General features: G+C 35.3%; 1 protein-coding gene across 5 annotated transcripts; it reads left to right on the top strand.

Moving 5' to 3' along the window:
- Window positions 1-8,601: 8,601 nt before the first annotated feature.
- Window positions 8,602-14,565, top strand: LOC132311047 (uncharacterized). Of its 5 annotated transcripts, XR_009482802.1 has the most exons (11): window positions 8,603-8,962; window positions 9,118-9,170; window positions 9,289-9,340; window positions 10,762-10,933; window positions 11,059-11,214; window positions 11,287-11,490; window positions 11,621-11,710; window positions 11,819-11,923; window positions 12,007-12,058; window positions 13,681-14,044; window positions 14,289-14,565. XR_009482802.1 is itself a non-coding variant. In XM_059808743.1 (10 exons), the coding sequence occupies exons 6-9, from the start codon at window positions 11,482-11,484 to the stop codon at window positions 13,930-13,932; spliced, it is 591 nt and encodes a 196-aa protein (XP_059664726.1). In that variant the 5' UTR covers window positions 8,602-8,962; window positions 9,118-9,170; window positions 9,289-9,340; window positions 10,762-10,933; window positions 11,059-11,214; window positions 11,287-11,481; the 3' UTR covers window positions 13,933-14,044; window positions 14,289-14,565. The 5 variants fall into 5 exon arrangements, 4 of the variants coding, with proteins under 4 accessions (XP_059664726.1, XP_059664728.1, XP_059664727.1 ...); XM_059808743.1 differs by having other exon boundaries at window positions 8,602-8,962; window positions 11,819-12,058; XM_059808745.1 differs by having other exon boundaries at window positions 8,602-8,962; window positions 11,819-12,058; window positions 14,159-14,565.
- The last annotated feature ends 213 nt before the right edge of the window (window positions 14,566-14,778 follow it).

The following is a 14,778-nucleotide window of genomic DNA, read 5'->3' as shown; positions in this document are numbered from 1 at the left end:
AGTCTCAAGAGGGACCTTGAGCCAAGGAGTAGGAGTTTTCAAACCTCGCTAAATCGCCGAGTCATTATTTTCAATTTCCTATCTCTATCTCTTTTTACTTGTGCTTACAGTGCTTGAATATTTCAATTGATTACTGCATAATAGTTAGTTGGAAATAAATTTTATAAATTGCAAAAATTGGCCATTGACTCTATTCACCACTCCTCTAGAGTCAATTAGTGGTTAACAATTGGTATCAGAGCCTAATCTCTAGAAAATGAATTAATTATCTTAAAGAATGATCATGGCCAATACAAATTTTCATCAAGAAGGTCAATCTAACAATAGACCTCCTTGGTTTGACGGAAATGATTACAATTATTGGAAAATCAAAATGAGAGCATTCCTAAAAGGTGTAGATATAGATGTTTGGAAAGCCACCGAACAAGGAGACTATATTCCGACCAAAATAGTAGATGGTGAAAAAGTTCCTACAACCGATATTGAATGGACCCCAAACATCTGGTGGTTGTGGCGAGTGAGAGAAGCTGTAAGGTCAGTCTGCAATGCTCCGAGCTCACGCCTCACCTCGGTTACATCTGCTCTCAAATCATCGTGCTTCCTCAGTAAATTATCATGTCTCCTCACCAGATCATCATACCTCCTCGTCATATCTTCATGCCACCTGGTCGCATCAGCTCTGAATGAAATGAAGTCTATGTGCAACTAAAGGACATCGGATTTGTAACTAGAATCAGTGCTGGCATATCGGGATCGAGTGTCGGTTTGTGCTATCGGCTCGATGGGAGGGACAAAAGAGGGGTCATCCTGCTGAGATGTAGTGGGTACATCTGGCTGTGAGGTGGAAGTGGCAGTAGTAGTGCGACGCCTCTGTCTAGGAGGAGATCTATCAACATCATCCTCTAGGGCTGCCTTATTTGCTGCTCTCTGCTGCTCATTTTGTCTTTTCATATCCCTGTTCTTCTTATTCTTAAGGCAAGAATTGTAGGTCTTTGTCCACCTGGCCTAATCATAGGCTCTTTTATCTCTCTTTATATCAGTCTCTGGAATCTCATCTGGGTCAAATTGATAACCCTGATTAAGTAGCAGCTGAGTAATCAAGTGGCCATAAGGTAAAGGCCAAGCTACAGCTCTAGAATTCTGCGTATGATGCAGATTCTTCTAGAACTTGTGGATGAGCTCCCAGATGAGCGCAGGAACAAAAATCCAATAACCCTAGCTCAAACAGCATATGATGAGTGCTCAAATGTGACACATTTTAGCACCTAAGGAAGGGTATTTTAGTCCATTCATCTATCTTTATTTTCCCGTTTTAGTATTTATTTGTGTTTTTGTCTATTTCAGGTTAATAAGGTTCAAACGGGCTAAAAATGGTCTATTACAGCCTTTTTGGAGTCAAACAAAAAGTTCCTAGAAGATTTTAGAAAAATCCGAAAAAATGTCAAAAATGTTGAAAATTTGGATGGATCGAAGTTTCGATTGATCGAAAATGTGCTGGCAGCGAGCTGTTTTATTCCCGCGCATCCGAATTCCACTTACCACATAGTTGCGGGATTAGATATTTTTGGGGCTGTATTTCTGACTTAGTGACTAAGAAAAGGACCTTGTATTTAAAGGGAATTGAACCATTTTTGTAATATATATCTTTAGTTTTTAATTTAATTTTATTGTAATTTTTATTTTCTCTTTCTAGAAAAGTTAGAGATTGGGGTTAGAAGAAAAGAGAAGAGTGGAGGCACCAAGAACACATCTCAATATCTACACACACTCTCTCTCTAGAATTCATCAAAGAATAAGAGAAAGAAGATGGAGCCATGTTTGGGGATTGCCCTTGAGGGTTCTAAGATCACACCCACCTCCTCCATGATTGGCTAGACTTCTCCTTAGGGCTTAGATGAGCCCCAAGTTTGTAATCTAAACCTCTATCTCTTTTATACTTTTTGGGGAATAATATCTTGTGATTAATGTCTTAACCTTGTGAATTTAATGAATCTTGGGTTATCCTTTGATTTCTATGGATTAATTCTTTCTATTGATTCTCTATGTGATTACATGTTGTCTTATGTGTGATTATTTGGGAAATGATCTCTACACTAGTTTTTCTATATTAATTGCATGTCTATGTGTGGTTAATTGATAATTTAGTGATGGCTAGACATGGGTTTTTTTATTAGATAGGTTTGTCAATTAATTTAATGGATTATATTTATACTTGATGGACTATTCTACAATTTAATTCATGCTTGTAGGTAGGTAGACAATCTACACTTGATTTGATATTTCATGGCTTATTATTGCAAATTCCATGATTTTCTAGATTAATGTGTGCTACAATTTTGACTAGTTTGATGGGTCATGCTTAGAATTGATGGGTTGTTCTATACTTAGTTTATTTGTCGGTTAGGTAGACAATTCATTCTTTAATTTGATGGTCCATGCTTAATATTGCAATTGGTAGTCGCATTTTGTTCACAAGAATGTTTTTCCCAAATTAGTTGAAAGTGTGTGGTTTGGTGAACGAGCTTGGTGGCGATTCCAATGCACCCCAAGACTTCACTTCTCATCTCTTAAATCCCTATCTCAACTTAGTTTATTTTAATTGCATTTTAATTAATTGAATTCTAGTGTAATCAAACAATCAATCTCTCATTTGCAATCTTGTGATCCACTAGAGTCGAAGTTAAATTCCAACATGTATAATCCCTTGGGACGATCCCTACTCACTCTTGCTACGTTAGTAGTAGTAGTGGTAGTGGTTTTTATAAATTTAAACTTGACCTAAAAGGCCTTTCTTGAACCGCACATTCACTACATTATTTTGGCGTATACAAGTAGCCTCGTCAGTATAGAGCCAGAAAAACCCCCTCTCGCCTCTTAGTACCATGGCCTGATGGAAAGGCATTGAGGTGCAACACGGAATCAATAAACCAATACCGGGGATCAATATCGACCCGGTCTGTAAAGGTGCTACCCTCAAAGGCAGCACGTGGAGATAGTGTAGTTACCATAGTCAACTCAAAGGGATAAGGTGGGTCACTAAGATACAATGGATCCTGAGAATCAGCAGCCAATGGAGATGAATGGGGGCATCGGTTAGCAGCAACTATGGCCGGGAGAGAAATGTCGATCTCCTGATTGTGAATAGTGGTATGTAGTAGAAGTCTGTCATCCTCATTTATCCGGAGGTGCTGATAGAACAATGCAACAAACCGCAGATAGACATTTGTGTCTACCGATGTCATGATAGCATCAATGCTCCTCCGAACAAGCTCATCATAGGACCACTTGGTCTGATCCAACTTGAAAAATAGATCGCGGCCAAATTTGTACTCTGGCTCCAGCTTCCTACGGGAGTAAGAAACAGTAGGAACCTCTCGGACAACAGAATGCTCGGCCTCCATAAAAGATGGCTCTGAATGGGCTGCTGTAGATGCAGAAGATGAAGGCGACGAAGAAGACTCTGCCTCTGGAGGAGGAGGTGAAGGCTGGAGATCTTTGTACTTTTTTCCTAGCAAGAGTCTTTTGTCTGCGCTGCATCTACAAAAGAAATAAGAATAAATCAGTGCACAGGTATAGGATAAGGTAAACAACTGATAAGAAAACATGAAGCATGCCTGAATCAAGTAGAAGCAAATAATAGACAAATAGGATCATGGTTGTGTAAGAAATGACTAAGAAGGCTTCACAAGTATCATTCAAATGCCTTAGCTAACAGAATAGATCAAAGCATAATAAGCAATATCAGATATGCAAAACAATACAGTGATGGCATAGAGGGCAGAAAAGTCACATTTGGAACATTTTGAGCAGAAATATGATCAACAGGATAAGCATAGGCTGTGATGTGCATAAATGATGCAACGTGCATTCACAAACCTAAAACTCATGTAGATGCTGCATTGACAAGACAAATAGACTCTAGGATGACATCGTATCAATTCCTAAGCAAGAATGTCTATAAGTGTAACAGTTAAGATCAAATGGAGCAAGCAGGATAACATGGAGTATATAATTATGGCAAATGTCAACCTAGGACTCAAGAAGCATGCATGTCATGTAATAAAGACTAAGTGGAATGCACGGTTATAAAACACTTTAATCCAAAGCATGTTATGATAGACAAGTTCAAGAATGAATCCTGGACATGGTATGCAACTAGATGGCATATATCTGAATGATGAATATATATTAACAAACTCTAGATAAAGAAATATCCCGTACTCCAATGCAACAAAATCAACATCCTATGATCACTTATGGCTCGTGACCCCCTCTAAGCTATAGATAAGTAGAGAAATGATCGCTTATAGCTCGTGACCCCCTTTAAAGCTTAAATGAAGCAAAAAGTAGTCAAAAACTAGGAATACAAGAAGCTTATCAGTATGGAATCAAAATCAGGACCGGAAAGAACCTTGGTCATAAGGCTTTACTTGGCTCTCAGGAATGGATCACAAGTGTAAGATATCAAGCAAATGGCATTTAAACAGATAATTGGCAAGACAAAGCAAACAGATTCCCAAACTTGGTTCAAATTGCATTTCAAAATTCAAGTTAAGCTCAAGAAGTGATACTAATACCAAAAAACAGAAATCATATTACAATTATGCATTTTAAAACTCAAACAACCATTACACACCCCCAAACTTAGTCAAAGAGTAGTTCCAAGAAGATATGTTCAAAGGATGCACATAAACTCTCAAAAACTATCAATGTGATATAAGTGTGTGCAAAATGGTGTAGATACAAGCAATAAGTTGCAATTATTCCAAAGTGCACACAATTATTCAAAGAGTGACACAATTGACAAGTTTTAAGGTCATTAAGCAATAATGGAATCATTTGACTTCAAAAAGTTGGGTTGGAATGATAATTCATTTCATTTTGCAAGAGAAGATTAAAATCATGATGAGGAAGGTCCAAGGACATCAACCTTGCGCCCTAGCATGGCAAGAATCAAGAATTACATCACAAATAAGTTCAAAGGCACTTAGCACATACAAATGGATGGAAAGGAATCAAGTGGAACAAGCTGCAACTTAAACAAGGGCATTTTGGTCAACTTTGGAATAGAGAGGTTGGATGATGTTGAGCTTAAGTCAATTGGAAATCAAAACTTTTCAAAGGGGTCCATTTGAAACATTTTTATGCATTTGAGACAAGACATTGCATTTTCAAGTTCAAAAGCACAAAATTCAAGTCAAGTCATGCCTGCAAGCAATTAAGACAATTCAAAAGCATCATATCCATGCATTTCATATTTAAAACAAGCAAATGAAACAAGTCAGGATCATGCTCACAACAATCCAAATTTTTTCAATGCCATTGCAAGTTCAAAATTTCAAAAATTTTACAAGTTCAAGGAAAATTTCCTTTCATTTCAAGAGAAACAAATCCTTTTAAGAATTCAAGCTTTGCATTTCAAATTACCAAATGATTTTGCATTTTAATGACATTCTTAAAGTCCAAATTCAATCAATAATTTCACATTTCAAACAACTTGGATTTTCAAAATAATTTAAAATTTTCTTTCTTTTCAATTTAAAACCAACATCTTAACTTCAAAAACTCTTTCCAAATTCCATTTCAAATTTCAAAAACAAACCACATGCCTTTTGGAATTTAAAAACAAAGTTCAATTTTAATTTTTCGAATATCCGGCTTGGTTTCCCCTTAAAAATGGTCATTTCCAAATTTTCAAACTCAACAAATATTCATGTCAATCACAATCAACAATCAAGTAGCATATAACATTTAAATTTCCATCCAATCAATTAAACAAGGAACACTGCCCACAGCATCAATCCAAATCCAAATTATAAATTGCCCATTCTCTTTCCAAACTACTCCGAACTCCATTTATCAAAGTATTCCCATCACCGGTCAATCCAAAATCAAAGATACACAATCCAAAGATAATTGTTCCTACTTTTAAACAATTTTTTGCATTTTCATTATTTATTTATTTATTTTTATTCTTTTCAATTTTTATTTGCTTTCCAAATTTTTATATTCACAAGCATATGTACAAATGACAATTAAAATGCAAAATACAAAATAAAATGAAAACAAAACAAAATACAAAAATAAAAGAAACAAAAACAAAATAAAAATAAAAAAAAATAAAAAGAAAATGATTTGGAGCATACCCGATCTATAAGAGAGAATAGGAGAGTGAAATGAAAAGATTCGGGAAAAAATGAGGAGTTCTGGCCTCACTGTGGCCGGAGAAGATGACCAGAGACTCGCCGGAATTTTCAGAAGCTCGCCGGAGCTAGATTCGACTTCTCCTTGACCTAAATTGGCCAGAGACAGTGAATAAGAGAACCCGAGAGAAAAGAGAGAGGTTGGATGATGGATTTGGCCTATGGGCCAAAAATCTTTCGCCATTTTTAATGGAGGACGGCGGCGGCGAGATGGAGCTTCCGTTGGGTTCACCGGCGCTGGTAAAGAAGAGGTGGAGTGGGTGGTTATTCGCGGTTGCAGGGTAGAGAGAGTGAACGAGATGGAGATTGAGAGGTGAGAGGGAGATAGAGAATTCGGGAGAGAGGGAGGGTTTCAGAGAGAGAAAACGAAGAGAATGAGAGGGAGGAAGAGAGAGAAAGAAAGAAAGAAAAAAGAAAAAGAAAAAGAAAAATAGGTGTAATGTTTCCAATTTTTACCATTTTCTGAAATTTTCTAATTTTTCGAGGACAATTTCGTCTTTTCTCGTTTTGCATGCCGGACACTGTGGGGTGTGCCGGTTGTGTTTAAGAGTTGGTTGGGGCATTTCATTAAGTTCAGGACTCTTGGAAATGCAAGGATTGCCATTTCGGCATTTTTCTGTTTTTCGGGCCAGAAGGTCTGAGACGGGACCCGCTACCGGGGTTGTTATGTCACAGGTCCATTGCATTCCATGCATTATTATTTGACGCATTTTATATGGTTATGTGCTGTATATGTGTTGTAGTGTGTTTAGTGTATGTACGGTGTATATATATATATTAAAGTAAAATAAGATATTTTTAAAACAGGTGGGACCTGCCCCTTTTGTAAGTCATTACAAATGACTAAGGGTCATTCGAGACCCTCATATTCTCTCTCACTCTGCTACGTTCTCTCTCCCTCTCACATTTCGTTTTTTTCTTTTTCTTTTCTAATTAATCTCAAGCCTTGATATCTCTCAAACCATAGAGAATTTGGCTTTGTTACTGAAGACAAAGTTGATGAGCGTGTCGAGATCTACATTTTGATCAGAGCAAAGTTCATTTTGGCCACTATTGGGATTTAAAAAATATGGGGCTTTTTAGGGCTTTCTTCAATTGGTTGAGGTAGGGGTTTCTAATACACATTTTCTTTAACTTTTGTAAATTATTTCTCCTTAATTTGTGATTTAGCATGTCTAATTTTGAGAATATTGTACGTGACATTACTTGAATATTATGTAAAAGTTGTGACTGTGTTATGTGGTATATGATGGAGAAGCATGCTCAATCGATGATATTTTATGCCTATTGTGCTTAAATGTTAAAATTTTGTGTTTAGAAGCATGATATATAATTTAGAGATTTTCTACAAGATATGCTTTGTTACGGTTAATTTGTTCATGAAGCGTGAATTCTCTATTTACATGACATTAAAAGGCATGGTACATTCATGCATAAGCATTGGGAGGAAATGGGAACATGATTTCAAAGGAAAAGAAAAAGGTTTTGGGTAAAAGTTTTTGAAAGGGTTTGCGAAAACCCGGCCACCTAGGAGTTGCCTAGGGACTGCGGCGTTAGTGTGGCCTAGAGGGAATTAGGGGGACTGCCCTAGCGTGGTTGAGTTACCTGTGTCCCAAATGACGCCATGGAGTTACATTGGGCCAGGGACAGTTAGCCAATCATTCTTTCGTGGTGCCATGGAGTTGCCATGGGCTGGGTTGTATTAACGGTTTGGAAATGATGATGGAAAAGGTTTTGGAAATGGGGAGCAACATAGTATGACATTGCACTCCATTGCATGACATGATTGGATGTGACTTTGAGGATGTTGTTGTTGTATTTTCCCTGAGATGGCATGACCCCATTCTTCTTATTTCCTATTCTTTGTTTGGATTCACGGGGTTTTAAGAGGTGTGTTTTAGGCATCTTCTGTTGAGCGGTTGGCTCACCCCTCTATTTATTAACATTTTTCAGGAAACGGGAAAGAAGTGGTGGATAAAAGACTAATCTGTTGTAGTGAGTCCATAAGTGCTTCTAGTGAAGCGCTGGTGTAGGTGTTACAGTACTAGCGCTTTAAGGAAAAGTACTAATATTGGTGTTATAGCACCAGCGCTTCTATTGAAGCGCTGGTGTAAGTGTTACAGTACCAGCGCTTTAACGAAAAGCGCTGGTAAGTGTTACAGTTTACAGTACTAGCGCTTTAAGAAAAAGCGTTGGTATTGGTGTTACAGTACCGGTGCTTTAAGGAAAAGTGCTGGTATAGGACCCTTCCATTCCCTTAAATTTTTTCTCCTTCCCTCCAATTTTTCTCTTCCCTCCACCTTTTCCCTCCGCTTATCTATGTATGTAGAATATTACATGTCTAAACTGCGTCGTTTTATTTTGTTCCATTAAAACACTATATTCTACTTTCCCATTTCAATTTGATTTATCCCTAATTTATCTATCTCCCGTTTTGGTTCGTCCCTCAGCCTTCTCTTCCTCTCTGCTCTATCTCGATCTGCTCCGTCTCGATCTCTCACTGCTCGATCTCCATTACTTTAGCTCATCGTAGGCTCTCTCTCTCTCATCCCTCTCTCTCCACCACCATTTCTCAGCTGAAGCACTTCTCTGCTCGATCTCCATTACTTTAGCTCATCGTAGGCTCTCTCTCTCTCATCCCTCTCTCTCCACCACCATTTCTCAGCCGAAACACTTCTTCCACCTGCGTTTCAGAGTACCTCAATTTCAGATTCTCTCTCTTCCCCTCACGGATCCTACTCATCCTCTCTCTCTTGGTGGTAAGTACCCCCTTTCTCTTGAAGCTTTCTCTTTGTCGATATTATATATATATATATATATATAGGGAAATCTCCATAACTAAAATAATCTTTATGTTTTTCTGATTTTTGGTTTATGATTCTTATTATGGTTCTGATTGAAATATTTTTTTCAGTCTATTATATCCATTGACTTCAAAGCCTCGATTGCGATCGTTTCACATTTCAGGTAGATCTATCTATTTTCGTGGCTTTTACAAATTGGGTTTCCAGATTTTAGTTGTTTTGTGTTGTCGAGAAAATTATTGTTCTTAGTTTCGTCAATAAAATTATCAATCAAAATCCAGGTCGAGGTTGGAGGATTTGGATCTTTGATATCAACCGCTGAATTCAAAAAAGGTTCAAAATTTATTCATATCTATTTGTAATTCGCCTCCATATATATACATGCAAATTTTTTTTAGGGTTTATTAATTTTATATTCTGTGTATAAAATTTTTTCCCCTCTTCAGACATGCGTTGATGAATATATGCTGAAGTTTCGTGCTTTTTTGGGTTATACTTATTCATTATATTTGGAATGTATTTCTTTTATGATTAGAATTAGTGCAATTGTGCAATCATCAATGTCGACAAAAACGGATGAATATAAAATTACTCTCTATGGTGGGATAAAATTTCTAACTACATGATTTTTGATTGTTATTATAGGGCTGACCACTAATTTTATTCTATATTACAGTTATTGTGTCTTAAGTACTGTATTCCTTGATTATTTTATAATTTGTTGTAACTCTTAGTTGAGGATTAATTTGCTATAAAAAGGAAACTCTGAATTTTTAAAATGATTTACTTTGTATAGAATTACTATGACCACACCAGAAATAAATGCTTTCGGTGTTGTGATGCTTTGTTGAACTAAGAAAGGTCGTCACATATAATTAAGTTCTACAATTGGCGAGTGATATCCTCCACACTTAGTCGTATAATTTGCAATAGTCCTTTTCATTTTGTTGTGGTAACATTTTTTATTTTATTTTTTTTTGGTGAAAAGATTGAAGAGAAGAGCCATTTTTGGCTCTGTGTCGATGCAGTCAGTTTTGCGATGGAATGTAAAATGATGGAACATACAAAATAGTGTTTTATAGGGATGCTGTTTTACAAAGGATGCATGTGCTGAGCATGTTGACATTAATGGAAAGTGAAAAGGAAAAAGAAAGTTGTTAGTACGTGAGATTGTTGCCCAAGACTCTGATGCGTCAAAGCATATTGGTAAATTAGACCTACAGAGAGAATGAATAGGTCTTCTGGATATTAATTTGCAACAAAGTAACTTTTTGAATTACAATTAAACTCTTTAAAATTTAGCTAGTTAGTTATGATTACTGTGATTTGGATTTTTGTTTATATTCGTTAGGTTTTGAATTCTTTCAACACAACCGCAATATTCATGCATAAAATATAGTATGGACACAATATTTTCATGTGAAAGACCATAAACAGGGAAAAACCAGAGACTTAGTCCAATGAGGGACAATCCACTGAATTGTTGAACTTGCTCAACTATATGTCTATCGTCCATTAGCTATTTTATGCATCGATTCTTGATGGCATTAAAGATTGGCCTGTAATCGGTTGCATTGGATCCAACTTAATACTTTGACCTGGAACAAGAGTCAATAATTACCACTGTATTATAGTTATTAAATTGCCCGTGCTGATGTTTAGATGTTGTGTTGAATTACAATTTTATTGCCTTTTTTTAACAATTTGATTGCATTCTCTTAACTGAATTCTCACTTTTTTGTTTGCTTTTCTAGGAAGGATAAATAATAAGTTGACAATGAAACGAACGGTTAGTGAAGTGGAAAAAGTGAGTGAACAAAATAGCGAAGCTTCAACTTCAAAATCATCCCAACCACCGCCGAAGAAGAGACGGGGTCCAACACGATGCAAAAATGTCATAGACGCGAAAACCTTATTACCTTTAAGGTACATATATATATAGATCATCTTATATAGTTTACATAATTAGACTATATTCAATATGAAGGAGAAAAAAGGATTTCTATCTTTATTTTTGTACTAAATATCTACAATTGTTAATTTTTTTTTAGGGTTGATAAGTTTGGACAGCCGATCAGTCCTGGGAGTGGTACATATACTAATTATCTGGGAACACTTGCCGGAAGGGTGAATTAGCTCCTTTGTTCTACAAAACTTGGTGGGAGATGCCTAAACGGCTGAAGGAGGATATGTGGAACATTGTAAAGGTAAAACCCTTCAATAACATTAAAATAATTTTTATGGAAAAAGTGGACTAACAACAATTATCACATTTTCAGGGAAAATATGATGTGGGAATCATGACAAAATAGTGAACAATATCCTCCATCGGAAAAAAATGGAGGGGGTACAAGTGTGAGTTGAAAAATGAATACTACTCAGTTAGGGATACAGATGAAGAAAGATTGGCAAACCCACCACCTAATGTTGAAAAGGAGCATTGGGAATTTTTGGTTAGGCATTGGGGTACGCCTATGGCGAAGGTAATCCTCCATCTATCACAATGTTTTTTGAAGTTAATGAGTTGAATTTATAGTTTACCTGCTTTCAGTCATTATTTTAGGTCGAATTTTCTTTACTCAAAGAACTTTTACTTTTTCTCACTTTTTGTAGGAGGTCAGCAAAAAAAATAAAGAACGTCGTGGGAAGCAGACAATGATGCATACTACAGGGACAAAAAGCTTTGCACGTGTGTCTGCCGAGGTTAGTTGAAGTTTTTATGGAAAATATAAATTATTTCAATTCTTATGTCGTTGAATGATTATAAATGTTAGTGGTAAATAATATATATCACAATGTATTCTTTTATAGATTGAGGAAGACGAGGGTATTCAGCTTTCTCGTGCAGATTTATTCATCCGCACACATGTAAATAAGGATGGCAAAGCTACTGATGCTGCTGCTTTGGAGATGATTGTAAGTTTTCACGCTTCCATTTTGCAAAAAGGGGGTCATGTGCCTTGCAGTGACCAATTTTTAAACTCTTTACGCTGTATTAGGGGGTCACGTGCCTTGAAGCGACCAATTTTTAAATCATCGGCCCGTGTGGAGGTAATTTACTTTCTTGTATTTGTTGAAAAACATGGGAGTATGGGATCATTGTATGTGGAGGTTTCTTGTTGATTGATTTGTGTTGTGAGAAGAAGTATTTGCTATTTATTGTTTGTTGTTTGTTGTTTGTGTTAATTTGTTACTCAGATATTATGGCAATAGTCTTTTGAATGTAGACAACTTCAAATATTATATACAAGCTATGTAAAGGCCACTAAACACTTGTTCATGATCTATAAAGTTCTTTTTTTTTTTTTTTTTCTTTTCTGAAAAGATTTCCATCTTCAAAAAGCTTGGCATGTTGATAAAAATTGTTTCAGATTCAATCTCTGCAGATTTCTAATCCAATTCAGATTTTTTTTTTTTTTTTTTTTTCAGTTCTGAAAAGATTTCCATCTTCAAAAAGCTTGGCATGTTGATAAAAATTGTTTTCAGATTCAATCTCTGCAGATTTCTAATCCAATTCAGATTCTTTTTTTTTTTTTTTTTTTTTTTCAGTTCTGAAAAGATTTCCATCTTCAAAAAACTTGGCATGTTGGTAAAAATTGTTTCAGATTCAATCTATGTATGCAGATTTCTAATCCAATTCAGATTTTTTTTTTTCTTCAGTTCTGAAAAGATTTCTATCTTCAAAAAGCTTGGCATGAAAATCAAATTAGTAGTTCTCTCACACACACACACACACGAATCATGATCACTGAGAAATTATGCTGATTTACATCAAAGTATACCAAACTTAAAGGCAGAAAGAAACACAATTACAGAAGAGGTTTCACATCTCTTTAGTAAATTACTCAAATTCAATTTCACCCTTCACCTTTTTTTCCTTCTTTCTATGGATAGTGAGTGTTTGGAAGAATAAATGCATCCAGAGAAATTATTCTGCTAACAATTTTACTTGCTTTTTCTTCTATTGCATTATAGATATCTTATACTAATTATTTTCTATTGAATCAGGAAGCACATTTGGTTTCTACATTTTTACCCATTTGAGGACAGAAAATGCTTAGGAAACTACAAATGATAACCTAGGGAAAAAGTAAAATATAATATTAGGTGCAAAAACTTTTGCCTAGTGAATCTTATTAAATAAAAGACATAGAATTATGTGTCCTATAATAATAATTGCACACCAAGTCTTTTGTCCAATTACCTATATAAGATTCTTCAATTAGATGGGACATTCAAATTTAGACATAAACAACAGTACTCATAAGTTGGCAATTTCTTTAATCATAGTGTATACTTTAGCACAATGTCTGGTACCTCAAAAGACTACTAATTTGATTTTTCCTCTTCTATAACGACTCGATTACATTTTTTATTAGTGTATACTTTAGCACAATGTATTAAAAGAACTATTAATTTGATAAAAATTTGATTTTTTTTTTTCTCTATTTACTTCATTTAAATCATTTTGTTTTTGTCATGAAAGCTTAGGTGTGTATATATATATATATATATATATATATATATATATACATGCACATGTATATTTAAGCATTACATGTTCATAGCTTGTTGAGATTTCAGTTCTTTTGTGCTTTATTTAGAATCTAGGGTTTTCAGTTCTGGATGTTTCATAGTAGTATGTCATGGTAGTTCAAACATTTTTTTGGCAGGAAAACATAAGAGAACTTCAAAAAAGTTACTCTGACTCGTCTATTGGCAACTCCAATGATTTGTTCTCCATTGTGAGGGGAGAAGAGAGAACTGGTCGTGTGCAGATGCTTGGCTTCGGGTCTACATCAAGCGATGTTTGGGGGCCCTCTCTTAGTAAAGCTGAACTGATTAATAATGCTAAAAAATCTCAGGAGGAGGCACGTACTACACGTGTAGAGTTGCAGGAGACGATTTCAAAAAATGCAAGCTGACTACAACAAGAAGTTGGAAAATTTACGAGCCAACTACGACGACAAGTTGGAAAATTTACAACAACAGGTGGCTATGCTAATGTAGATGCAACAACAAAATTGTAGTAGACAGGTATATTTATTATTAGTTTTACTCTTTACTAAATATATGTTTACTTATGCTAAGATTTCATATATTTTGTTTTGTTATTTTGAAAGATTCTGATTCTTTAAATGCTCCTCCTAGAGTATCTCCAAATCCATTTTCTAGTTGTGATGCCAATTCAGTTAAGGTTATGAATTTTTAATTTCTCTTATATATATGTTAAATTTTCATTTATTATAATGTGCGCTTAATGAATTTATAAAAAATGTAGGGTAATTCAAATCAAATAATCATATGGGCAAGAAGACTTGTTGAAGTCGAAGTTGAAGATGGGGTCGTGGCTGTGCTTTCTGAATTTCCTTCACCTTGGATGGGTTCTTTTTGAAAAACTTGTATTACATTTGTTAAAAATTCTTAATTTTTTTTGTGTGACATTTAGTACCTTTATCTAGACAATTTGGATGGTATTTTCATATTGGCAGGTTAACTTGTGGTTGTATTAGTATACATTTTTTACTAGCTTAACTTGTGGTGGTATTAGTAGTCAATTTCGATGGTATTTTTCATATTGGCAGGGTTAACTTGTGGTTGTTTGTAAAAATAATTTGGATGGTATTTTTATATTGACTTGTGTTAGGATGCATTTAGTAGTCGTGAAGAAATTTTTTTCCAAAAACAATAATGGGAAAAAAAAAAAATGTAAATAATTTTGCCAACGCTCTTTTAAAAAGCGCTGGCATAGGGAAAAAAAAATTCAAATA

Source organism: Cornus florida, unplaced genomic scaffold (assembly GCF_030987335.1).
Source record: "Cornus florida cultivar Cherokee Brave unplaced genomic scaffold, ASM3098733v1 CherokeeBrave_3.0.0_Hap2_Chr06, whole genome shotgun sequence".
Taxonomy (NCBI): Eukaryota; Viridiplantae; Streptophyta; class Magnoliopsida; order Cornales; family Cornaceae; genus Cornus; species Cornus florida.
The sequence above is the reverse complement of the archived record's forward strand: the minus strand, read 5'-3'. Positions and strand labels throughout refer to the sequence as shown.